The following is a 25,687-nucleotide window of genomic DNA, read 5'->3' as shown; positions in this document are numbered from 1 at the left end:
CTGCCTCTCCTTCTCTATCTGCCTTTCCCCCCGCTCATGCTTTCTTGCTCTCATTCACTCTCTCAAATAAATAAATAAATAAAATCTTCAAAAAAAGAAATGTCAGTTTCTCTATGAGAGTATGGTTTTGTGTGTGTGTGTGTGTGTTTTTAAATATTTTACTTATTTATTCATGAGAGACACACAGAGAGAGAGAGAGAGAGGCAGAGACACAGGCAGAAGGAGAAGCAGGCTCCATGCAGGCAGGAAGCCCCACGTGGTACTTGATCCCGGGACTCTAGGATCATGCCCTGGGCCGAAGGCAGGCACTAAACTGGAGGGGCCCCTGGGTGTCTTAGTCATCTGCCTTCGACTCAGGTCATGATCCCAGGGTCCTGGGATGAAGTCCCCTATCGGGCTCCCTGCTTGATGAGAAATCTGCTTCTCACACTCCCCCTGCTTGTTGCTTGCCTTCTTTCTCTCTCTGTCAAATAAATAAAAACTTAAAAAAAATAAAACTTAAAAAAATATTTATTTGAGAGAGAGAGAGAAAGCACAAGCAGGGGTAGGGACGCAGAGGGAGAGAGAACGGGAATCCCAAGCCAACTCCAAGTCAAGCGTAGAGCTAGATGCCACCCAGGTGTCCCATGAGGATACATACTTACAACTGAGCTTTGTATTGTATTGTGAAAGCCTTCCATGCTCTTGTTTGTCCTTGGCATATTGTCATATGTCCATTTATAGACCTTCCAAATTTCTATAGGGCATATGGATTCAAAACTCTGAGCCACTGTATAGACTGTCATGAAGGCTAAGATTTAGATGATGAATGGGAATTCTGCATCATTGGAGAAATGAAATGAAACTGTCAAACAATGCTGTCAACCAGTTATTATTTTCTTTTACAGCAAAATTGCCTTATGGCCATTTAGTTGTGCAGTAAAAATGTTTGTGGCAAAAATGCTTATGGTGAAAATATCTGAAACACCCCCCCCCCAAACCCAATTGGAAATCAGAAGTTGCCACCTGGTGGCAAAGCAAAGAAGACCTAGTCCTAAATAGGCAGCTAGGAACTTGTTGACTGGTGTAATTTATCACTTGGCCTAACTGTGCAGTTAGGTTCCCAAGAGGCTTCTGAGCCAGACTCCTGTTCTGCTCTGCTGAGGGTCCAGGTCCATGAGGAGGCAGGTTCACACCTTCAACAAACACTCTCTGAGCATCTGCTTCGTCCAGTTGGGCCCTAAGGTCAAGCAAGAAGATCCTGAGATAAATCAAATTCTCTCTGAATTGAAATTTGCAGAGAAGTCTTTAGAAAGCAGCAGTATTCATACAGTAGGTTTATACAATTGGGAGGGCCAGTGGCAGCACAGAGGAAAGGAAACCCTAGTTGGCCTGGAGCAATCAAAGACTTCCCAGAGGAGTGGCAGATGATGTGGGAACTGAGATTAGAAGGAATGATAGGAGTTTTCCAGGCAGGCCTGGCAGGTGAACCCACAGGGAACAGCATAAACAGGTATGAAGCAACATGCTATAGGGGGAGAGCAGCAAACACTTCCAGGTCCTCAGAGCAAATGAGCATACCATCCAAGGATTGGGCGGGGGGAGACAGATAAGGCCAGATGATAGAGGGCCCTGACTATACAGTTTATGTTTGTTTTAAAGATTTATTTATTTGCGAGAGAGAGCAGAGAGCACAGGAGCATGGGGAGGGGCAAAGGGAGAGGGAGGGAAGCAGACTCCCCACTGAGCAGAGAGCCCCATGCAGGGTTCGATCTCACAACCTGAGCCGAAACTAGGAGTTGAACACTTAACCCACTGAACCACCTACGTGCCCCTTGACTATATTTAGACTTGACTTAAGGATGATCTTTTCATGTGTCCAGTTGTCAAGTTCCCCAAATGCAGCATCAGGAAACCAGGATCACAGAGCCAATCTTCAGGCTATTACTAGTCCAGGCTGAGCTTCCAACTGAGCTGGAACTAGAAGGAATATGTCACTTTTCCTGCTTTTATTTGCAGGCCACCGCACAAATGGAAGAGCGTCTTGCAGAATTCATTTCCTCCAACACTCCAGATAGCGTGTTGCCCTTGGCAGATGGAACCTTGAGCTTTATTCATCATCAGGTGATTGAGATGGCCCGAGACTGCCTGGATAAATCTCGGAATCGTCTCATTACATCACACTACTTCTATGAACTTCAAGAGAATTTAGAGAAACTTCTACAAGATGTGAGTATCCTTGTGCTGGAACTCTGGTAAATGCTCCATGAGGTAGTGGGTTATTTATTCCAAGCTAAGATAAAGGCATTAATGGTGTTTCCAGTCTTTTCAGCCAGTTTGTCACCTCCTTGCCCATGCAGGACCCACCCCCTTCGGTTCCTCCTCAGTCCCCTGCATTACAAGAGAAGCCTGCTTTTTTTCTGATTCCACTTATTCTACCTGAGGCTCCAACATTGGTAGTATTCATAAGTATCTTTTTTTTTTTTATTCATAAGTATCTAAGTTTATGACCCAAAGCCTAAAAGTGGCCTCAGTGACTGTGGTGGGTTCTCTTCTAGTTGGAAATACTGTTGTAAGCAGAACCTTCAGACTGGTTCTGCTCAGCCAAAGGAAAACAGACTGGGGCGTGCACTATACTTTTATCTGTTTGCTGACATTGTATTTATGTAATGAGAAGTTTGGTAGTAGGGATTTAGGTGTTTAGAGACCTGATCTTCCCCGTTGTGAAAAGTCTTCTCTGGGAGGCTAGAGATAAAGTAACCAAGAGATGGTCAAGACCAGAGTATACAGTGAGTACCTTTTTTTTTTTCTTTTAAGATTTTTATTTATTTATGTTAAAGAGTGCACGCATGTGCGAGTGGTGGGGGAGGAGCAGAGGGAGAGGGAAGGAGAAAGAATCTCAAGCAGACTCTGTTCTTACTGTGAGCCTGATGTAAGTAAGCCTGACTCAATCCCATGACCCCAAGATCATGACCTGAGCCAAATCCAAGAGTCAGATGCTCAACCAACTGAGCCACCCAGGTGAGTGAGTTCCCAAGCACTGCTTCCTGCTCCAGGGTTTGCTTTCCTGTTAGCCTCTACGCTAAGGTGGTCAGTTGCCTTCCCACTCAAATCACAGTTGCCCTGTATTATACCATAAGTATAGTGGGGAGGACATGTATGCCTTCAAGCACTAGAGTGTTTCCTAATCTAGACCCCTATTACCTCCAGACATGTGACCTTGCTCTGGTATAGTACCAACTGAGCTGAGAACCCAGAGCTAATGATCAAATAGGACTTCAGTGTGTGAGTCTGGAAATTAGGAGCAGGGAGTTGTTTTGTTTTTAATTAGGAAACAGTTGAATCTAGGGAAAGATAACTAAAGATGACCATGATCATTGCTGTCAAATATTGGAAGATTTCTCATACATAATAGGTGGCAGATGTGTGCCCTTTCCTCTCAAAGGCCTGTTAACCAAGTAGGCAAGAGTTACAATGAGGAAAGTTTTGATTTAATAGATGAAAAAGTGCTTCCTCGTACAAATTTTTTTTTTTCTGATTTCAGGAGAAATACTTAAATTTGAACATTGTAGAAGTATGATTTTAGCAAACTAAATTCTCATGCAAATCCCTAGCAACTCTTTGTTTCTGTTCGAGAATAACTTTCTAACAGTGGCTAGGAATCTGGGATTGTGGCATCAGGTAAAGAATCAAGGTGGAGTGATTTCCTAGTTTGCTCCTTTATCTAAAATGACCTTCTGAAATGCTAAAGTCAGCATTTGCCCAAAACCTTCAGGCATTTTCCTGACTCATGGCCCTCTGGGAGGTGGCTATTTGGTGCAATCAGAACACTGAATATGGAGTCAGTGCATTCATCTGTTCCCTAATTTGCTAGGCCCTGGGGATGCAGAAAAATCTTCATTGCAGGTTTCAGCTCAAGAACCTCACTGTTGAATGGGGTTCAGACCCATTAACAAGTGAAAGGAACAACTATCATCTATTAAGTGTCCTGTGTACCAGACGCTACACTGAGTCCTCTGCATGAATTATCTCACTTTTGTGTATTAAAGTGATTGTGATTGATGAGCACTGAATAATAGAGGTCTGTTCTGAGGACAGAGAATATACTAACTCTTCATGGAGGGTTCGGGAAAAGTTGAGTCTTGACGAGTAGGTAGGAGTTCACCAGACCTAGGAAACAGTTTTTTGTTCTTTTTTCCTTTTTTTTTTTTTCTGTGAAATGTATTGTTTCCACGTTAAAAAGTTTTTTGAGGGGAAGTATTTTCTTTTTTAACCACATAATGCCCAAAGTAGACCACCATGGTAAGTCATTAACATGTGAATTTTGAATAAGCAAAAGCTACAAAGCCCAAGCTATATACAGATACCTTAGGCAATGTTTACAGACCTGTGTGCAACAAAACAAATGTAAACAGTAAATGTATCATGAGAACAATAAAGGATACACAGTGACAACCACTTATGGTCCGTCTGCCCACCAGGAGCTGGCACTAGCCAGCCCCTGGAATCAGGCCACTCGGAGAAGTATAAAGGAACTTGGTACATTCCAGGAATTGCAGAGACTAGTTTGGCAGGAATAGGTGAAGGATGCCTGCAGGGGGGAAAAGTTAGTAGATGAATTTGAAAAGTTAGAGCAGGAGGGCAAAGGCTGAAGTGTCTGAGGAGCTCAGATCTTATCATGAAGGCAATGGGGAAATTATTGAGTGTTTTTTTTTAAAGATTTTATTTATTTATTATTGAGAGACAGAGACAGAAAGAGGCAGAGACATAGGCAGGGAGGAGCAGGCTCCATTAGGGAAGCCTGACTTAGGCCTCCAGGATCACGCCCTGGGCCCAAGGCAGCCACTAAACTGCTGAGCCACCCGGCCTGCCCTATTGAGCGGTTTTAATTTGGAAAATGACATGGTGAGATTTACATTTAAAATAAAACCACTATAGGTGCACCTGGGTGGCTCAGTTGGTTAAGCAGCTGCCTTTGGCTCAGGTCATGGTCCCAGGGTCCTGGGATTGAGCCCCCGCAAGGGGCTATCTGCTCAGTGGGGAGTCTGCTTCTTCCTCTCCCTCTGCCCTCCCCCTCTGCTTATGTTCTCTGTCAAATAAATTAATAAAATATTTTAATAAAGTCACTATCATTTATAGAGCACTGAGTGCATACTAGACAATACATGATCTCATTTAATTTATCTAATCTTCACAACAACACTGTAAGTAAGGTACTGTTATTCTCTAAATCTATTGCTGAAGAAACCAAAAATTTAATAGAGGTTAGGATTGGGACACCTGGGTGGCTTAGTGGTTAAACGTCTGCCTGCAGCTCAGGGCATGATCCCAGGGTCCTGGGATTGAGTTCCGCATTGGGTTCCCCCCAGGGAGCCTGCTTCTCCCTCTGCCTGTGTCTCTGCCTCTCTCTCTCAGCATCTCCCATGAATAAATAAAATCTTTAAAAAAAGAAAAAAAAAAGGTTAGGTTAGCCCAAGGTAACCCATTTTTTGGTAGCAGAGCTAGAACCCAAACCCAGGTTTGTCTTATTCTAGAGCCTAAGATCGTGTTTTCAAACACTTATCAACAAACATTGACGTGAGTTATGTAAGAGGCACTATGCTAGTCTTGGTGCATAAGGGATAAAAAAGACACAGTCTCTCTGTTTACAAGGCTCTACAGTGTAGCTGTAGAAACAGGCAACTAATTATAAAACAACATGTGGTACCCTGTGGTATGAGCAAACAGAACATAGGAAAGGGAGCAGTTACTTCCTGTTCTCATGGGTTTGAGGGGGGTATAGGCAGAGGACTTAGATGACGGTCCACAGAGTTGATGTTAGGGCTGAATCTTTGAAGAATAAATGAGTTTTCTTCAAGTGCCCAGCCTCTCTCTTCATTTCATCACCAGTTTTTTTTAATTAGTCCTTATTTGCTATTTTTCTTTCCTGTTAGGAAAGAAACAGGTTGTTAACCTGTTTACTGCTCAGCCTTCTGCCTTCTACTTTCCCTTCCCACCATCCCACTAAAACTGTTTCAGGCAAAAGTCACCAAGGAACAAACTGACCAATTGCCAAAGAGGTCCCGTGCTCTCTTTCCATCCTGATCTGTCTTCACAGCTCTACACCATGAATCCCTCTTCTGGACCTTTCTCCCTGCTTGGGGTCATGACACTGATCTCTCAAGTCTTACAGTCTTGCTGACCCTTCACAAGTTCTTTCTCTGCCCATCTCTTGAATGCTGGTGTTCAAGCTGCTTTAGGGAGCACCTCGCTGGCTCAGTTGGAAGAGTATACAACTCTTGATCTCAGGGTTGTGAGTTTGAGCCCCATGTTAGGTAATAGAGGTTAACTGCCCCCCCCAAAAATAAACCCACTTTATTTTTTTTAAAGATTTATTTATTTATTTATGATAGACATAGAGAGAGAGAGAGAGAGAGAGAGAGAGAGAGAGGCAGAGACACAGGAGGAGAGAGAAGCAGGCTCCATGCCAGGAGCCCGACATGGGACTTGATCCCGGGACTCTAGGATCGCTCCCTGGGCCAAAGGCAGGCGCTAAACTGCTGAGCCACCCAGGGATCCCTAAACCCACTTTAAAGAAAAATAAATAAAAGTACTAAATGCTGGTGTCCCACAGGGCACCACTCTGTGCGTCGGTTCTCCTCTTCCGCCTTCCTTCACACTCTCCCTGGCAGCTTCATCTCCGTGTCTTCCGTTGTCATCCACACACTGAGGACGCCCTCCTGGCCTTGTCCTCCTTGTTCTTAGCTCCAGATCCATGTTGCGGGCTGCTTCACAAAAACTCCTCCACTTTTCCCAGATTGGTTAGTATTCTTTGGTTGCAAATAATAGAAAACCCATGCAGGAGTAGTATAAGCAGGAAGGGGAAGCTCATTACAATGATGAAAGAGTGGGTCTTAGAGAATTGAAGGCAGGACTGCAGCCTGGCCCTAAGGAACTGTAACCAGAAACCAGAAGCTGTGGAAAGCTCGGGAAGTGGTCGTTCTCCTCTCATGCCTTTCTGTTCTGTGCTGCTTTAGCTCAATCCCTTTGGTAGACGTGACCGGCCCTTTTCACCCGCCAGGAGATTGTATGGTTTGGTCACACAGACACAGTTGTCTTTCAATCCATTTTTAAAGTCCTAGGAGAGTCATCCACACGGGTGAGCTGCTGGAGGTGGGATGGAAGGGGCAGCCATACGATACAAATGTAGCTCCTAGACGTCATAGCAGTTTCCATAAAAAAGAAAAAGGCTCCCGGGCTGAGTGAATACCCAAGAAAGTATCTAGTATAGGTACCTCAAACTCTGCAAGTCCTCTCTACCTACCTTACCTGAACTACTTACATTCTTGTATTTATTTCATTTGTGGGTTCACCGAAATTTCCCTAAAATTGTAGTTGCAGTACCCTTCTCTTGCTGCTTCCAACCCTCAGGTCTGCTCAGTCATCTACATTGTAAATAGCCCCAAGCTGTTTCTCTCCATTCCTCCTGCCTTGATTTATGCCTTTTTCGTGCACATTAACTGCAGTAGCCTGTTAATGGATTTTCCTGCTTTAGGCTTATGCTCTTTAGTGCACTGTCCACACTACAGCCAGAGTGATCTTTCTAAAATACCTATCTGGTCGCCTCACTCCTGCTTTGAAGTCTTTCTATTCCTGACATTCTGCCTGGGGTGGGAAGTGAACAGTGAACGCTCCATTGAGAGTTGCCTCTTGAACTGGGGTCTAGATGGAGAAACAGGTAAAGCCACATGTCTCTGTGACATTCCCTAGTATCATAGAGTCCTAAAGCTCCCTCTCACAGCGCACTGGCCTTCTCCTTTTCAAAAGTCTCTGTACCACCCAATTGTTTCTCCCTAGAGCCAGCTCTGCTCAGCCCAGTCCTGCATTAGCCCAACCACACTGTGCCAGGGGATTACTTAACCAACCTTTGTCTTCTCTGCAGGCTCATGAGCGCTCAGAGAGTTCAGAAGTAGCTTTTGTGATGCAGCTGGTGAAGAAGCTGATGATTGTCATCGCCCGCCCAGCTCGACTCCTGGAATGTTTGGTGAGTGGGCTCCCAAGAGGGTCGGGAGGGGGTGGGCACATAGGGGAAGTCTCCTGCTAACAGTAAAACTGGTAGCACCACTGTCATTTCTGCTGCTGAAGTCCTTACTTGACTATGATATGCCAGCATGGGGGCCCAGAGAAGCTCCTGTGAGGAAAATGGCTGGTCCTGAGGGGTAGCAGCCTGGCCCTCTCACACCGAGCAGGGCCCAGGAGAGTGGAGGTCTGGATGGTCAGGAGCACAGGCCAGGTCGGTCAGCACAAGTCGAGTGCTTCACTTTGTCATGAGGGAGCACCTTACTGAGCACCTACTTCATACCAGTCACTGGGGGGGACACAGACATGAACAAAGCAGAGTGTCTGATCCTAAGGTGCTCCCTTTGCAGTGGAGTTAGTCTTGTAGTGCCTCGTATAGGAGGCATGGAGACCTAGAAATAATAATTATGGTCCTGCAAACAGTGTTGCCACTGAGGTGAGTCCAAGGTGCAAGAGAACAAGTCAGTGCCTCTCTGTGGGCCTTGATTTCCTCACTGAGGTCATAGAAGTGTTAGCAGGGGTTAGCCCAGGCTGTGGCACTTAGTAGGTGCCCAGTGACTGGAACCCTCATGTTTCTGTGCTCCGGATAGATAAAGAGTGCTGTGCTGTCCACATGGCTCTCCAGCCCTTAGCACATGGGGGGTGCTTGGTAAACATCTGAAGGCAGGCATGCGTACACGTGTGCGCTTATGTGTGACAATACCATCTGGCTCACAGGAGCTCTGGACCAGATGAATAGGTTGAGCCATCTTGAAACCAAAAAGTCTGGTTCTTATTGTCAGGAAGACAGCCTATGCTTAGGAGGTCTGATCTGGAGCTGACCTGGAAGACAACTTTGTCCCCATTCTTACGATCCCCGATTCATGATGCTTCTGGGTGCTTGGTGGCAAGTGTCCCATCATAAAGAAAAAGTCTTGTTCATCCTCCTGAGTATGTGCTGTGAAAATCAAAGAGGCGTTCACTTGTAGCCCTCACCACTCACTGCCTCCCTTTCCTGGCACAGGAGTTTGACCCGGAAGAGTTCTACCACCTGTTGGAAGCAGCCGAGGGCCATGCCAAAGAGGGACAAGGGATTAAATGTGACATTCCCCGCTACATCGTTAGTCAGCTGGGCCTCACACGGGATCCGCTGGAGGGTGAGCATACTCCCTGGTGGCTACAGACGTGCCGTAGCCAACAAGCTCTAACCACGGGAAGGCCACTAGAAGAAGAGGCTTAGACTGGACATGGACACGATGCAGAGGCCTCAGGGCCATCAAAGGAACCCAGTGTTCTCTGTCACAGTGCATCCCCTCCTTCACATTGGTTCACATCCGCCTGGTGTGACCCAACCTGAACTGCCATGGGCCCAGCTGGGTTGGATTGAGAGCCTAATGTCAGAAGAGGTCAACAGCAAAGGACTGCAATTACATTTTCAAAAATGATCACCTCCTCTGCCTTTTTACCTCCTCTTGGGCCCCCTTACCAGTCTTCCTGTGACTCTGGTGTGGTCCTGACCCAGGGCTTCAGCAGATATCTCCATTCACACTATGCCCCTGTGGAGCGTGGGCTTCTAAGTCACTGGTCTCTAGTCATCCTGCTCCTGCTTCCCTGCTTCCCAACCTCAACGGTGAAGCAGGATGGGGACCAGTAGCCCAACCTTGGTCCCTGTTTTCCAGGAATTGTCCTAAATTTGAGGGAAGCTTTTTAGAATTTGCCAGACCTTGTGAATGGCACTGGACTTCTAGAGATAGGAGTGGCAATGTAATTTGGGAAACAAGTCCAAAAGCTGTGACTGCTCTGAGGATAGAACCACAGGACTGTACCTGCACCCCAGACTGATGCAGGAAATATTAATGCCTACCTTGCATGCACCTCTCATGTGATGTGAGTGGACTGCTGAGATGCCTGACATTGCTGCGCACACCTTTCTCTTCTGCCCTTGCTTTATTTCTAGAAATGGCCCAGTTGAGCAGCTATGACAGTCCTGACACTCCAGAGACGGATGATTCGGTTGAGGTAAAGATCTTGAGCTTCTGCCCCAATCCTGGAGGCTGGGCCCTATAGACCAAAGGACCACGAGTCCTATTTGAAAGGATGTGTGAAGGTGGGGGGGAGGAATGGGTGGTAGCACCTACTATCTCAGAAGTCATTCAGCTCCTGCATTGGGAAGAATGGGTGGGGGCTGCAGCGGGACTAGGTGCTGACTTCCCCAGCACGTGGGCTCTGGCTTCCCCAGCACGTGGGCTCTAAGAAGCACGCTTGCCTCTTGCCTTTGCTCTTGTCTTCCAGGGCCGTGGGGCATCTGTGACATCTAAAAGGACGCCCTCTGAGGAGGACTTCGAAACTATTAAACTCATCAGCAATGGCGCCTATGGGTAAAGGCAGGGCTTGGGGTGTAGCCAGGATTGGAGCTAAGTCAGCCCTTGGGCTCTTCCTTCTAGAAGTGTAGGATACCTGATCCTCTGGGCAGCACATGCTCAGGATAGACCCTCTCCGTCCCCAGAGCCTCCTGGAGAGACAGGAGTTCGGTCCTCTGACATCTGAGCATTGTTCCTTTCTTGACAAGGTCCTCACTCCTCTTGGTAGCACTCCTCCGCTCCCTGAGCTCTGGGGGAGAACTGAACTGTGTCCTCAGGATTAGTGTGTTGGGAAATTGAAGAGCTCTGTGGGCAGGGGCCCAGATCCTTCTCATCGATAAGCACACGCCTGTTCCTTTGGTCTGCGCATTTATAGGGTGTGATTGGACACCCCAGCTCTGGGTGGTGGGGAGCACAGCCCAGGTGCTGAGGGTCCATGGGAGATGGGATGGACTGTGTTTCCCAGGGCTGTATTCCTGGTGCGGCATAAGTCCACCCGGCAGCGCTTTGCCATGAAGAAGGTCAACAAGCAGAACTTGATCCTTCGGAACCAGATCCAGCAGGCCTTTGTGGAGCGTGACATATTGACCTTTGCTGAGAACCCCTTTGTGGTCAGCATGTTCTGCTCCTTTGAGACCAAGCGCCACCTGTGCATGGTGATGGAGTATGTTGAAGGTACTGTGGGAAAGGTGGCCTGGCAGGGAGACCAAGGCACAATGTGAGGCTTAGCCCTGAGCTGTGACCAACAGCTTTGTATAGGAGTAAAGTTTCAGGGCCCAGCTTCCCAATCTCTCTTTGGCATTGGTTTCTGCCTTAGGATCTCAGAGACCATTTGGCCACGGTGGGCACAAGGCTCCCTGCCCCTCACAGGGAGAGGCTTCTGGAATAGTAGCTTCCATGAGGCTGCCCATGTCAGGTGCAAAGACAGGCTTTCTGGGACAAGATGTATCAGCCCAACAGCTGTAGAATCCTGCACCCCAAAGCCTGGATGGTCTCTACTGCTGGCGCCAGGCAGGAACAAAGGAGATAGCAGGCCACACAAGCCCAGGGTTGCATGCTGGGAGGACTGCAAATGGACCCTCAAAAAAAAGAAATGCCATTTCCCTGACTAATGGCTTGTGAAGGGGACACCCCTTAAGGCCACACAGAAGCTCTGGGGATGGAGTAGAAGAGCATAGTGGGGCACCTGGGGGGAGAGATGGCAGCTGCGTACAGCTTCCAAAGACACTTTGCTTCAGTCTTAAAGTTGAAACTGAACAACACTCTCCTTTTAATTCAGAGAGTACGTGCTGGAGGTTCACAAGGTTACCTTGTTCAAAAACCAAAGGCTAGTCAACAGGAAGGACATAAGTGGACAAAATGCTGAAGTCTCAGTCAGATGTGTTCATTATATACAGGACTTCCACCCTAAAATAACTTTGCTCTACCCCTGCAAGTCCCCTGACAGGCATGGAGGCCAGATTCCTACCCTCTGGCCTGAACAGTGGCCTTGACAGCCATTGGCAGATTCACCTCCTGCCGACTCCTCTCCACACTCTGCACCCAGACCAGCAGCATAAGAACTAGATTCCCAGTCTCTAGCACCAGGGTGTTCATGAGGCTCTCTCTTCTAGGGCCTCGGAGACTATAAGCCTGAGACAATCCTGAGTCGGGAACTCGATCCTTCCTTCATACTGTTCTGGGCTTGTTACAGGAGGAGACTGTGCCACTCTGCTGAAGAACATTGGGGCCCTGCCCGTGGACATGGTGCGTCTGTACTTTGCGGAAACCGTGCTAGCCCTGGAATACTTACACAACTACGGCATCGTGCACCGTGACCTCAAGCCTGACAAGTACGCCCCCTCTCTGGGTCCCTTGTCCAAGGTTTCCCTCTTGGGTCTCTATAGATAAATGGGGGCAGACATAGCATGTTTGGATTTATCCCAGAATGGCTGCCAGAAAACAGTGCTAATGTGGGTCTCTATCTAGGCCTACTACTGTAGCGCCTGACCATCCCAAATGCAAAGACCATTGCTAGCCATTCTGGCAGTGGCATCATAAGACCTGTAAGAGTCATGTAAGAGTCACTTAGGAGCTCATCTAAGGGAACGAAGCAGGAACAGAAGAATCGGCATCTCGGAGAATGGCCGAGCAAGTGTTCTGACATTTACTGACCTCTCTGGGCCAAGTGCTATAATCTGGGTTGTTTGTCTTTTTTTAAAAAAAGATTTATTTATCATGAGAGACACAGAGAGAAGGCGGAGACACAGGCAGAGGGAGAAGCAGGCTCCCCTCAGGGAGCCCGATGTGGAACTCGATCCCAGATCCTGGGATCACACCCTGAGCCGGAGGCAGATGCTCAACCACTGAGCCACCCAGGCGTCCCTATAATCTGGGTTGTAAAATAATCCCTGACCTATAGAACTTTAGTATGGGAAACAGAAATATCTGCATATAGGCTACTTCTCAGAAGGCATTGGTCAGATGGGAAAAGATGAGAGGAGCTTTCTAAAGCAGGGTTTGCAAAAGGTGCACAAGTATCAGAAAATGTGATCCAGGGACTATAGTACAGTATGCGGAGACTGAGATTGTTAATTGGTCAGAGTAGTAAGAGGTAAGGCTAGAGAGAGAGGCAGGGATTGGGTTATCAAGAGTCATTTTGTAAAGTAGGATTTATTTTTTTTTTAAAGGTTTTATTTATTTATTCATAGAGATGCAGAGAGAGAGGCAGAGACACAGGCAGAGGGAGAAGCAGGCTCCATGCAGAGAGCCTGATGTGGGACACGATCCAGGGTCTCCAGATCACGCCCTGGGCTGCAGGCGGCGCTAAACCGCTGCGCCACCGGGGCTGCCCTATTTATTTATTTTTTAAAGTGGGTTTTATTTTAAAGGGTCCTAGCAAGTCTTCAGAGGGCCTGTTAGCCAAAAGTATATGATAGAATGGCACACTCAGATTATGGTTTAAGTTTAGAAAGAGCACTCTGCCAGCGGGAAGATGGTGAAGCTGTTGCAGTAGACCAAGCCCAAACCAACTGTGCCTGCAGGATGCGGAAGAGAGGGGATACTGTTAGGAAGTAGAAAGGAAACCGAAAGGTAGGGGTGAGGTAGGAGAGAAGAAGGGAGCAGGAGTGGGGATATCTTCCAGATTCCCCGTCAGGACTAGTGCATGGGGATAAGCCTCTGTTGTGGAAAATGGCTTTGACACTAGACAGACCTGAGTTCAGGTGACCACTTGTTAATTCCTTGAGCTTGGATCCGTTAATCAAACCTCAGAGCCTCCTGTCCTTACCTTTAAAATGGGGATAATAGTACCTATTTTGTTGTGTTAGTTACTCTGTTTTAAGACATTTCAGGAGCCAGAATATCTTTATAAATAATCAATAAAGTACTTTTCACAGAGCTAGAGATAAAAATCATTTTCTGTGGAGAGGACCAGTTAGGTATGACTCTGTTTGGAAGGGTTGAGTTCACGGTGCTTGTAAGACATCTGGGCTGTTAGTGGGCACAGAGCTCATACAAGAAGTTAGATGCTGTTTGGGAATCCTAGAATAAAGGGGCAGTCGGGTGAAGCCCTTGTCATGAAATGAAATGACTCAGGGTGAATATGTGACAGGAGAAGAAAGAGACCATTTTCTGTGAGATCCTCTCTCAGTTTCTCCCAGCCAACCCTTCTAGAAAACCACCTGTGGATATAGAACAAGATTATGGGCCCCTCTCCCCTCACCCTGAGCTGGGTACTGTAGACACCCAGGGAGGAGAGGGGCCTAGGTGTGGCTGCAGCCTTGGAATGAGCCTGATTGCTCTGTGGACAAAGTGTCCCCAGCTGGCTGGTCCCTGTTCCCAGTCCAGAATACAGCTGAGGGTAGTAAACATTGATGAGTTGGGGGAATGGGCAAAAGGCAGGCTGGCTATTCATGCAGAATGCAGTCCTCACGAAGCCAGAGATATTTTTTCTTTCATAGCTGCCGGTCTCCCTGCTGAAGCTACCCTGTTATGCCCTATGGGAGCCTGTAGAAGGCTGAGTGGCACAATTTGACATATGCTAAAATCAGTACTCCAGGAAATAACCCCATACTTGTGTGTCTGATTTCCCAGCCTCCTGATTACATCCATGGGGCACATCAAGCTTACTGACTTTGGCCTTTCTAAAATTGGCCTCATGAGCCTGACCACAAACTTGTACGAGGGCCACATTGAAAAGGATGCCCGGGAGTTCCTGGACAAGCAGGTGAGGAAGGATGGTTGAGACCTTGGGGGTTGAGTTTCAGACTTGAGAGTAAGGGTGAGGGGCCACACGTTTATTACTCTGTAGCTAGATGTTAAGATGGGAATTCCTATCTTTTCCACCTTTTGGTTCCAAGGAGGCACTGAGATAGGTAGGATGTTTGGTAAATTGGGTGGACCACAAGAATCATATGGATATAAATCCAAAATCATCTCCTTCCTCAGGGTTTGGGGAAAATAGGTCATATAACCATTGTTACTCTCAGAGACTAACAAGAGATTAGTCCTGAACCTCCTGGCCTCAGGCAGGGGCAAGGCTCTTCTGAAGCCTGTTGTTCTTGGAACACAGCTCCAAGTTTCCACTGGGTTGTGGCCAAGCTTCCTGAGAGTAGCCTCTGGATGTTCCCTGATTTGACAGTTCAGTTGGTGACTGTTTGCAAGTCCCTGTCATAGTCCTGTGACTGTAGGATCTGTCCTTTGAGAGACTGGAGGGCAGAGGCCAGGTGTGGGAACTTGATGCCACAAAGAGATGTTGAGGGCTCAGGGAGTGGTTGTTCCAGGATAGAATTACATGTTTTGGTTCATTAGAAAGTACATAAACTACCCCCAACCAACAGTTCCAACTCTGATACCATGGGTTCCTATTGATCTTGCTCTTTAACCAAAGTAAGCTGAGTCTTCATTCAGAGACTTTTCTTCTCCAGAGGTGGGAATATCCCCACCCCTTCGGCTGTCACGCCAGTGTGCTGCCTCAGTATGCTGAGCCAGCCTGGCTTCTCTGTGCCCAGGTATGCGGGACCCCGGAGTACATTGCACCTGAGGTGATCCTGCGTCAGGGCTATGGGAAGCCAGTGGACTGGTGGGCCATGGGCATAATCCTGTATGAGTTCCTGGTGGGTTGCGTCCCTTTCTTTGGAGATACTCCGGAAGAGCTCTTTGGGCAAGTGATCAGTGGTAGGTATCATCACCCTGGCACACTGGGGAGACAGAGTCTGGATCCACAAATATGATTTATGCTTGCACCTGTGAGGCTTATGAGTTCTTGTTCTGAATTGTGTATGCTTGCCCCTTAGATGTGTGCATGTGTATGTACAAGTGTACTCTGTCACCCAGGGCTTGTTCTGTTTGTGTTCATGTCTCTCCCATATGGACATGAATATGCCTGTGGGGTGTGTGTGTGTGTGTGTGTGTGTGTGGCCTATGAGTATACGTTTGTGGTTGTGTGAGGGTACTAGTGTCTAAAGCGTAAAGCCAGGCTAAGCTAGAGCTTCAGGACAGGGGAAGGCCTGGATCCCAGGGCTGCCCATGGGGGAGGGTGTGTAGACCCCCTAGGAGGTCAGGACTCTATAGAACTTAAGGAGTTGGTCCCAGGCAAGGCTTTCAGGGGCTCTAGGGCCCTCTAGGCCTCTCTCCCCATATCTTATCCTGGGACCCTCCTCTTTATCTCCCCACTCCACCTGCAGCCTCAGAGGCCCCCCTCTAACCCACTCCTTCCCTCTTACCCCCAACTCTTCAGATGAGATTGTGTGGCCTGAGGGGGATGATGCACTGCCACCAGATGCCCAGGACCTCACATCTAAACTGCTCCACCAGAACCCTCTGGAGAGACTGGGGACAGGTAGGACAGGCCCCACTGACCTTTCTCATAACTTGGAAGAGGGAAGAGGGAGATTGAGTCCATGTATCCGGGAAGCTGGGGCTTCAGGTGTGGACAGCGTGTCTGATCCTGAGACCGCCTTGCTCCTGTGGGCACAAGAAGAAAGGTGCTGGAGCTGAGGCCTCAGGCCTGGCCTCTTGAGGTCTCGGCTCTCACTGGACTTGCTGGCCTGGACTCCACGCGGCTCACCCCGAGCCCTTGCCCACACCCTTCCTGTCTACAGGCAGTGCCACTGAGGTGAAGCAGCACTCATTCTTTACTGGTCTGGACTGGACAGGACTTCTTCGCCAGAAGGCTGAATTTATTCCTCAACTGGAATCAGAAGATGACACCAGCTACTTTGACAGTAAGGCCACTGGTGGGACAGGGAGGAGTGGGGATCCTACCTGTCTGCCCAGAAATACCTGTGCCCCTGAACTTGGCATCAGGAGCAAGGTCTGATAAGGGTCCTAAGGAGGCACCCTAGGGGCTCTGAGGGTACCTGTCCTGCGTGTCTGACCCAGCCCGCTCAGAGCGCTACCAGCACGTGGACTCTGAGGACGAGGACGAAGCGAGTGAGGATGGCTGCCTGGAGATCCGCCAGTTCTCCTCGTGCTCTCCGAGGTTCAGTAAGGTGCGACAGAGCAGGCACAGGCTGGGGCTGCTGGGAGGAGCAGGGTATGGGGCCGGACCTGCAAATGAGATACCCAGACGCCCTTCCGGCCTGACAGGCCCTGAAGGGTCACCTGGTATGGAAGAGGGAAGGGGAGAACTGGTTCCAGTTCCTGGGTGTCAGAAGGGAGGTGTGGCCTTCGGGGCCTGTCCCCAGCACAGACCCTGTGCCTACAGGTGTATAGTAGCATGGAGCGGCTCTCACTGCTCGAGGAGTGCCGGGCACCAGCCCCCACCAAGCGCAGTCTGAGCGAGGAGAAGGACGACCGCTCTGATGGCCTGGCAGGGCTGAAGGGCCGAGACCGGAGCTGGGTGATTGGCTCCCCTGAGATGTGAGCACCCAGAGCTCACCCTGGGTGGGCAGCCCAGCCGTCCCATCCATCGGTTGTTATAGATCGGGGGTGGGATTTGGATGCGGGCGGAGTACTGGTGGCAGTGAGGGGGCATCACAGCATGACTTCCAGAGGAATGTCTGAGGAAAAAGGTTCTGTGACTTATAACCCTTGTGACCCCCTATGGGAGCCTAGGCTGGAGGAGGGAAACTGCCTGTGTCTCACCCTGGGCCTCGTGTCTCTCAGATTGCGGAAGCGGCTGTCAGTGTCTGAGTCCTCTCACACGGAGAGTGATTCAAGCCCTCCACTGACGGTGCGACGCCGCTGCTCAGGCCTCCTGGATGCCCCTCGCTTCCCTGAGGGCCCTGATGAGGCCAGCAGCACCCCCAGGAGACAGCAGCAGGAGGGTACATGGCTTCTGACACCCCCTTCTGGAGAAGGGGTATCTGGGCCCGTCCCCGAACGGACAGTGGAGCGGCGGCTGAAGCTAGACGAGGAGCCCATTGGCCAGAGCTCCGGTTCCAGCCCAGGTGTGGCCCCGCAGGTGGCCCGAGGGCCTGGAATGGAGGATACGGCAGGCAGGCAGGGTGGGGAGGCTCAGCTGCATAGCATGGTTCATTGCTCCCTTGGGCCCACAGCTGTGGAGACCCGAGGAAGCCGTGGGACCCCACAGCCGACCGAGGGAGCGGCGGCCAAGGCCATCAGTGACCTGGCGGTACGCAGGGCCCGCCACCGGCTGCTCTCCGGGGACTCTGTGGAAAAGCGCACCACTCGCCCCATCAACAAAGTGATCAAGTCTGCCTCAGCCACAACCCTGTCCCTCCTCATCCCTGCAGGTAGGGCCCCCAGGGAACTCAGCTAAAGCTCGCAGGAGGGGCCTTGGAATCTCCGTGGGCCTGCGGCAGGAGTCTGGGCATTGTGTATTGAGGAGCGGGTATCCGGGAGACTGTGTCACTGCGCCCCCTGGTTGTGAGGCCAGAGGTCTGTAAAGCTGTGCCTTGTGCCTTGATGTCGGGTGGCGTGTGCATGTGCCACAGGCAGGATGGCGCTGGGTAACGAGCGCAAGTTCTGAGGCAGCTTACATTCGGATCCTGGTTCCGTCACCAAGTGGCTCTTTGACAAAATTACTTGACCTCTGAGCTTTGAGTTCCTCATCCAAACAGTAGTGGTAGCTCATGGGGTCATGGCGATGTCTGAACATGGACGAAGAACATCTGTGGCCCCTGATAGATGCAAGTATGCGCTCTGCTAGCTGCAATCGCCTCCTGGGGAGGGTCTGCGCATGTGAGGAGCTCTGCTGCTCCAAGTCAGCAGGGAGCGCATCCTTGGGCTCGGGCTCTGCCTGTGACCACAGTGGCTTGGGGTCAGTGGCCCTGGGTGGGGCTGGGAGTACAGCCAGGCTCAGGTCCTCTGGCCTGCTCAGTCTTGTCTTTCCTTCTCCAGAACACACCTGCTCTCCACTGGCCAGCCCCATGTCCCCACATTCCCAGTCATCCAATCCATCATCCAGGGACTCTTCTCCAAGCAGGGACTTCTTGCCAGCCCTCAGCAGCTCGAGGCCCCCCATCATCATCCACCGAGCTGGCAAGAAGTATGGCTTTACCCTGCGAGCCATCCGTGTCTACATGGGTGACTCGGACGTCTACACTGTGCACCACATGGTGTGGGTATGTCTGGCCATCGAGACCTGTTGTCTCCCAGTTTCATCACTCCTTCGCCTTCCCCTTGCCAGTGCCTGCCTGTCCCTGCTTCTGTCTCTGCCCATACTATCCTCAGGGGTCCAAGGGAGGTGGGTCACCGTGGCAGCAGGCCCCATACTTCATGCTCAGACTCCAGGCTGAGGACTGTTCTCCCCCTGGGGCAGCACGTGGAGGATGGCGGTCCAGCCAGTGAGGCGGGGCTTCGTCAGGGTGACCTCATCACTCACGTCAATGGGGAGCCTGTGCACGGGCTGGTGCACACAGAGGTGGTGGAGCTGATTCTGAAGGTGAGTGCCACCTGTGCTTCTGGGGTCCCTAGATGTCCCCAGCCTTGTGAGTCCGTGACTGGCCATAGGGGACTGGGAGAGATGCGTACCCATAGCAGTGGGTTTTCATGGGAAAGCAACATCCTCACTGACCAAGGCCCAGGGATCCTTCTGAGACATGGATAGGATCGAAGAACAAGACAGATGAACCTCTTCTTTACTGTCTCAACCCCAAACTGCCCAGGCTCAAGTTGAAGCCATTCCTAATCTGTGGGGAAGGAAGGCAGGCCTGCGGTTCAGACTTGTGGGTGCAAGGGCAAGAGCTTGGGCGTGGTGTAGCCACGCCAAGGGTAAGGGTGGGAACAAGAGGACCTTCCCTGCCTTAGCTTGGGTTCCTGCTCTGTTCCCCAGAGTGGAAACAAGGTGTCCATTTCAACCACGCCCTTGGAGAACACATCCATTAAAGTGGGGCCGGCTCGGAAGGGCAGCTACAAGGCCAAGATGGCCCGAAGGAGTAAGCGAAGCCGGGGCAAAGATGGGCAAGAAAGGTGAGCCAGACTGAGCCACGAGGGGACTAGTGTGTCCTGGGGTCCCTGGCGTCTGGGCCCGGTATATGCTGTGCCCTGTGACACCCTTGTTTCTGCAGCAGAAAAAGGAACTCCCTGTTCCGGAAGATCACCAAGCAGGCATCCCTGCTGCACACCAGCCGCAGCCTTTCCTCCCTTAACCGATCCTTATCATCAGGGGAGAGCGGGCCCGGCTCTCCCACACACAGCCACAGCCTCTCCCCCCGGTCTCCCACTCAGGGCTACCGAGTGACCCCCGATGCTGTGCATTCAGGTATGAAGTGCTCCCCGCAGATGGCAGAGGCAGCCCCTGGGAGGTAGGAAAGAGCCCAGGCCCTCTGTGCTTCTCCGTGGTCCCACTCTGAAACTCACCCAACCCCCGAAAGACCCCCGCAGTCTCGGGGAGGAGGGGACAGGGCTGGAGAGGGACTTTCTCTAACTTGGGCTCTGGATCACTGGTGGGGTCACCTTGATCCTGGGACATCCCAGGGCTAGGCCTGTCTTACCCGCAGTTGTGTCTGTCTGCTAACATTGCTCTGCCTTTGTCTGTGTGTCTGTCCATGTGCCAAGTGGGAGGGAATTCGTCACAGAGCAGCTCCCCCAGCTCCAGCGTGCCCAGTTCTCCAGCCGGCTCTGGGCACACACGGCCCAGCTCCCTGCACGGCCTGGCACCCAAGCTCCAGCGCCAGTACCGCTCTCCGCGGCGCAAGTCGGCCGGCAGCATCCCATTGTCCCCACTGGCCCACACCCCTTCCCCACCGCCAGCAGCTTCACCCCAGCGCTCCCCGTCACCCCTGTCTGGCCACGGAGCCCAGGCCTTCCCCGCCAAGCTTCACTTGTCGCCGCCCCTGGGCAGGCAGCTCTCACGGCCCAAGAGTGCGGAGCCGCCCCGCTCACCACTACTCAAGAGAGTACAGTCAGCTGAGAAACTGGCGGCTGCACTTGCTGCTTCTGAGAAGAAGCTAGCCACTTCTCGGAAGCATAGCCTTGACCTGCCCCACCCCGAGCTAAAGAAGGAACTGCCGCCCAGGGAAGTCGGCCCTCTGGAGGCAGTTGGGACCAGAAGCGTGCTGTCTGGGAAGGGGCCACTGCCAGGAAAGGGGGTACTGCAGCCTTCTCCATCGTGGGCCCTGGGCACCCTCCGACAGGACCGAGCCGAACGGCGAGAGTCACTGCAGAAGCAGGAAGCCATCCGTGAGGTGGACTCCTCAGAGGATGACACCGAGGAGGGGCCTGAGAACAGCCAAGGTGCACAGGAGCCGAGCTTGGCACCAGCGCCTGCAGCGGGCCGGGTCCCACCCCTCAGAGGAGCAGGCGAGGGTGAGGAAGAGGATGCCTTCTTGGCCAGGGATCCCAAGAGCCAGGGCCCGATGGTCCCAGGCCTATTGACAGAGGTCACCCTGAAGCCTCCTGGAATGGAAGTCCCTAGTGTCCCCCAGAGGAGACTTGGGGCCCCACAGGCCTCTGAGGAGGCTGCCAGGTGCTCATCGGTGGCCTCCGGGCTCAGGGAGGCTGGACCCGCAGACCCCACCCCTCCTGAAGGCTGCTGGAAGGCCCAGCACTTCCACACCCAGGCACTAACAGCACTTTGTCCCAGCTCTTCAGGACTTCTCCCCACCAGTCGCCCTGCTGCCTCCTCCACCTCTGGAGAGCCAGGCCCGTGGTCTTGGAAATTTTTTATTGAGAGTCCAGACAGGGCATCCCCAAGCAGAAAGGCAACAGTGGGAGGTGGGATGGCCAGCTCCCAGGATGTGGAGACCATAACTCCAGCCCACCCTGAGAGCCTGTCTTCCAGACAGGAGGGGAAGTCATGGCCACCTGGTGCCCCTGGGCTGGTCCGTCCCCCTCGCGAGTTTCCCCACCAAAGCTGGCTATGGGAGCCCAAGTGTGCAGAGAGAGAGAAAGAGGAGCCAGCCCTGGGCATCACCAAAGTACCTGATGCTTCAGGTGACAGGAGGCAGGACGTTCCATGCCGAAGCTGCCCCCTCACCCAGGAGTCTGGGCCCAACCCACTCCGGAGGGGCCGAGACCCAGGGAGCCCTCAAAAGCATCAGGACTTGACATTGGTACCTGATGAGCTTTTAAAGCAAACATAGCAGTTGTTTGCTATTTCTTGCACTCAGACCTGTGTAATACATGCTCTTGGAAACCATCTTTGTCTTTTGCTTCTTTCTTTCAGTCAACACAAATGTACCTCAAGGTCTGTGTTGTTGCTGGGAATACAGTGGTGAATCACACACTTTGCACTCCCTGTCGGGAGGGTTGCCGAGCCCTACTTGGCTTCCCAGAGACCATGACATCTGAGCTCAAACCTGAAGAACAGATGATAGGTCGTAGTTGCTGGGTTAGAAGAGTAGGGATTAGTAGGAGTACCCAGGCAAAGAGTTCAGCACTTACCATATACCTGGTATATTCAAGGAACTGAAGCCAAAGTGGAAATGGGTCAAGTGAGTTAGGCAAAAGCCATATTTAATACTTCCAGGAGTTTAGACTTTCTATAGGTGATGGGGAACCACAGAAGACCACATAGCAACTAATATCTCCACCTAACAGAGGGGGGACCTCAGGTTTTCAGATAGTGACATAGCTTGGGCAGAACTAGGATTAGAACCTAGGTTTCTCCTTGACTCCAGAAGCCACCTTGATCTTCTAACTTGAAGTGCTTCATAGCCAGAAAATGAGGGGAAAAAAGGTGGAGGGAGGAGAGGAGTTAAACTTGGGATATATTTGAGGTACTTGATGGACACCCAGAAGGTAACTGGATGCATGGGCCGGGAACTCAGTGGGGATCTAGACTGAAGATAGAAATTTGAGAACCATCAGTGTGTGTGTATCAATAGTGGTACACTGAGGAGCACTAGCATTTAAGGCAATGAAAGACTTAGAAGCAGCAGCTAGAATAGAGTCCACTCCTACAATCCAAGAAAGGGAAGAGTTTTGAATGGTTGGGGACGTTAGTTACTTGTTAAAAGGCCCACTTAAGATGAAACTACAGACCTGACAATGTTTGTAGCCAGTGAGCCCTCCCTGGGTCTTTGTCAGGCCTCCTTACCCCTGGAGGTGGGCAGCCCCCAGCGAGTAGGACTGCATGCAGCAGGTGGGTGAGTGGATGGCGGAGTGGGGAGGACGTCTACGGGGTCATCGTGCTGGAGGAGTCAGGAGCTGGCATCGCTGAGCCAGGAGTAGGGTTGTGGTGCAGTACCTCTGACGCAGGCCTTTTCAAACTGGTCTTGCACTAGCTGTCCCATAATCCAATGCTTAGGTTTGAAGGAGAGGCCTGGGGTGGGGGCAGGGGTAGGGGATGTCTCGGGCCACTGGCTGGGTGCCTCATGCACCCCACAGCTTCTGTAACCTTGCATGGAGAAGGCTGTGGCCGCCAGGGGGCGTGCCCTGCCCATGGTGCCCAAGTCCACAAGTTGTCTGGCCCTTCAGTCCCTTCCTGAACTCCTTCCTTCAGTCCCTCACGGACAGCAGACCCTCAGCCAGCCTGTACCGGATGCTGGGCCCACAGGCAACTGGTTGCCTGCGGGAGCCTCCCATGTAGATCAGGATCTGGCTACCCAGCAGAGGTGGAGGAGGTGGGGCAGGCACATCAACAGTTTGAAAAGGAACCTGCCCCCTCGGGGTTGGAAGTGGGCGGGGGGGGGGGGGGGGGGGGGGGGGGGAGTAGGCACAGGACGCAAAGCATCCTGCAATGCACAGGCAGCTGCCCCAGTGCCAGTGGTGCTCCCTTTGAGAGACTGCCAGATTAGCCTGAGGGGAGCAGAGTTTCTGAAAGATAACTGAGGGAAGTGGTATAATCATATTTATGTTTTAGGAAGATGCCGGCTGCAGTGTAAGGAAGCTCCAGTGGAATGAGCAGGCCAGAGAGAAAGGATGAAGTGACCCGCTGTAGTGGTCTGACTAGGACAACCTTGAGGACGGAAAGTGTACAAGCCACAGATTTGGCAGCCATCGGCAAAGAGATGGCTGGGCCACAGGAATAGACGGTGATTGTACAGAGAATATGTGCAGAGGAAAAACCCAAGACATTGGGCCTGGCTGAAGGGAAGGAGCCAGGAAAGAGTAATTGAATTAGGAGATGAAATCCTAAACCTGGGAGAAACCAGACACTTTAAGATTATCCTAAGAGCAATTGAAAGTTAATGACTTTACACAGGTTCAGATTTGTATTTTGAAAAGGTAACTGGTTGTTATCTCAAGAACGGACTGGAGGGGGACAAGAATGGAAGAAGGGAGGCCTTTTCAGTATTAAAGTTAGAGAAAGTAGTAAAGCAATGAAGTTGGGGAAAAGTGAGGTTTTTGACACTTAGTAAAATTGATATGGGTTGGTGGTGTTTTATGTAGACCTGAAACAGGAAAGTCTCCAGGATGATGAATGCATTTCTGACTTACATACCAAATGACATATATGTGCACCACTGAAATGTGAAATAATGGAAGAGAAGCTGGGCCAGGTGGTGACCCTGATTCAATATGATGCGAGGTACCTCCCAATAGAGGATTGAGCAAGAGAAACAAAAACAGACATAATTGGCCTAAAGATCATAGATTAAATCATGGATGTGGATAAAAGTGCCAGGGAAAAAGACAATGAGTAAGAAGATAGGCAGAGTCGTCCATGAAAACTCAAAGGAACAGTCAGAGATCTAAGAGGAAAACCAGATGCTAAGTCATCATGAGTCCACAGGACAGTTTTTCACGGCAAGTGGTCAATGGTGATGGTTACTGAAGACCTCAAGGAGAACAGCTTCAGCTGGTTCGTGGAACCTGGACTGATCTGGTGGAGAGGAAATAAAGACAAATTTTGACCGTTTTTATAAAAAGGTTTGCCCCCCCCTTCTGAAGGGGGGCAAAGAGATAAAGAGATATAGGATTCAGTAGGGGTTGGCAAGTGGAGTGAGACACTCCCAACCACGTTGAAATGTCAACGGATGATCTGGTGGAGAGAAAGAATTGATAACTGATCATGGAAAATTCCTGAGGAGGGAGAAAACAGGATACAAAAATAGAGTATTGTAGAAAGGTTGGCTTTCAGTTAGAGGAGGGCTACCATTTGTAATTTAACAACAGGTGAGAAGCAGAGGAGTTCTGTGGATACAGGCAGGTTCGCAGATTTGGTGGTAGAAAAGGGAATTCATAGCCAAGCATGTTTTCTCCATAGACAAGTACGCGGTGCCTGTAGGACACTCCGGGCCCCAGTGGAGATACCCAGCCAACAGATGGAATTCAGAAGACAGGACTGGGCTGGAGAGAGGAATTTGAATGTCCTATGCAAAGAGTAGGAATAACTTTTGGGATTTGGGGAAATCCTCTAGTTCTTAGGAGAGGGGAGAAAGGACATAGGCAAGATAATTTGGAGCAATGGACTCTTCCCGCACCCAATCTGATTTATAATTCACCACACACCTGGGTGGGGCCTGAGAGACTGCGTGACAACTGCAATGTCCGGTGCAAAGAGGTGGTCACATTTTGGTAATTATGTTCCTAACATATAGAAACCTTAAAGTGCTGTGGCAGGAGGGTGACAAGGGCCTTGGGCAACAAACATTTAGTCCCCAGAATAGACTGAAAACACTTTTATTTCTGGGCAGAAAGATGTGATGAGAATCAGTAAGCTGCACTTTCTAAAACTCCAGAATGGAGTGAGGAGGAAACAGCTCTCAGGTTCAACTTTCTCAGGACTAGTTTCTGAGTCTATGTCCTGTGCTGGATGGACAAGATACCGGCATCATGCCTGTTAGGGTCAACTTTCTCTTGTTCAGGGGAAGAGCATCTCTGGTGGCCCCAGTTCGGCCCCAGGACCAATCTTTTGGTGCTCATGGGAGAGGAGGTTTGGGAGTTTCAGGGCTTTCAACACCCAGTCCTCCTCTTGCCACCCGCCACAGCCCGCAGCCCCCACCCCCACCCCCCATAGCAGGAGGACAAAAAGGTGC

The 25,687-nt window shown here is 50.7% G+C and overlaps 1 protein-coding gene across 15 annotated transcripts in view; it reads left to right on the top strand.

The window, feature by feature from the left end:
* The window catches only part of MAST2 (microtubule associated serine/threonine kinase 2), a 213,387-nt gene extending 191,484 nt beyond the window's left edge, over positions 1–21,903 (top strand). For 10 of the 15 annotated variants that reach the window (XM_072724104.1, XM_072724103.1, XM_072724101.1 and 7 more), the window contains 20 exons: positions 1,999–2,208; positions 7,901–8,002; positions 9,041–9,173; positions 9,974–10,035; positions 10,309–10,394; positions 10,843–11,051; positions 12,070–12,208; positions 14,451–14,583; positions 15,368–15,533; positions 16,096–16,197; positions 16,460–16,582; positions 16,740–16,849; positions 17,065–17,219; positions 17,466–17,749; positions 17,858–18,055; positions 18,663–18,886; positions 19,084–19,206; positions 19,597–19,733; positions 19,832–20,025; positions 20,322–21,903. In XM_072724104.1, coding sequence (XP_072580205.1) covers positions 1,999–2,208; positions 7,901–8,002; positions 9,041–9,173; positions 9,974–10,035; positions 10,309–10,394; positions 10,843–11,051; positions 12,070–12,208; positions 14,451–14,583; positions 15,368–15,533; positions 16,096–16,197; positions 16,460–16,582; positions 16,740–16,849; positions 17,065–17,219; positions 17,466–17,749; positions 17,858–18,055; positions 18,663–18,886; positions 19,084–19,206; positions 19,597–19,733; positions 19,832–20,025; positions 20,322–21,847 — 4,416 coding nt within the window. In that variant the 3' untranslated portion in view covers positions 21,848–21,903. The remainder of the gene's footprint in view (positions 1–1,998; positions 2,209–7,900; positions 8,003–9,040; positions 9,174–9,973; positions 10,036–10,308; positions 10,395–10,842; positions 11,052–12,069; positions 12,209–14,450; positions 14,584–15,367; positions 15,534–16,095; positions 16,198–16,459; positions 16,583–16,739; positions 16,850–17,064; positions 17,220–17,465; positions 17,750–17,857; positions 18,056–18,662; positions 18,887–19,083; positions 19,207–19,596; positions 19,734–19,831; positions 20,026–20,321) is intronic. The other 5 variants (XM_072724105.1, XM_072724102.1, XM_072724100.1 and 2 more) reach the window with 1 other exon arrangement.
* Positions 21,904–25,687: the final 3,784 nt, after the last annotated feature.

This window comes from Vulpes vulpes, chromosome 10 (genome assembly GCF_048418805.1).
Source record: "Vulpes vulpes isolate BD-2025 chromosome 10, VulVul3, whole genome shotgun sequence".
NCBI lineage: Eukaryota > Metazoa > Chordata > Mammalia > Carnivora > Canidae > Vulpes > Vulpes vulpes.
Note: the sequence above shows the minus strand (reverse complement) of the source record. Positions and strands in the feature narration are given on the sequence as shown.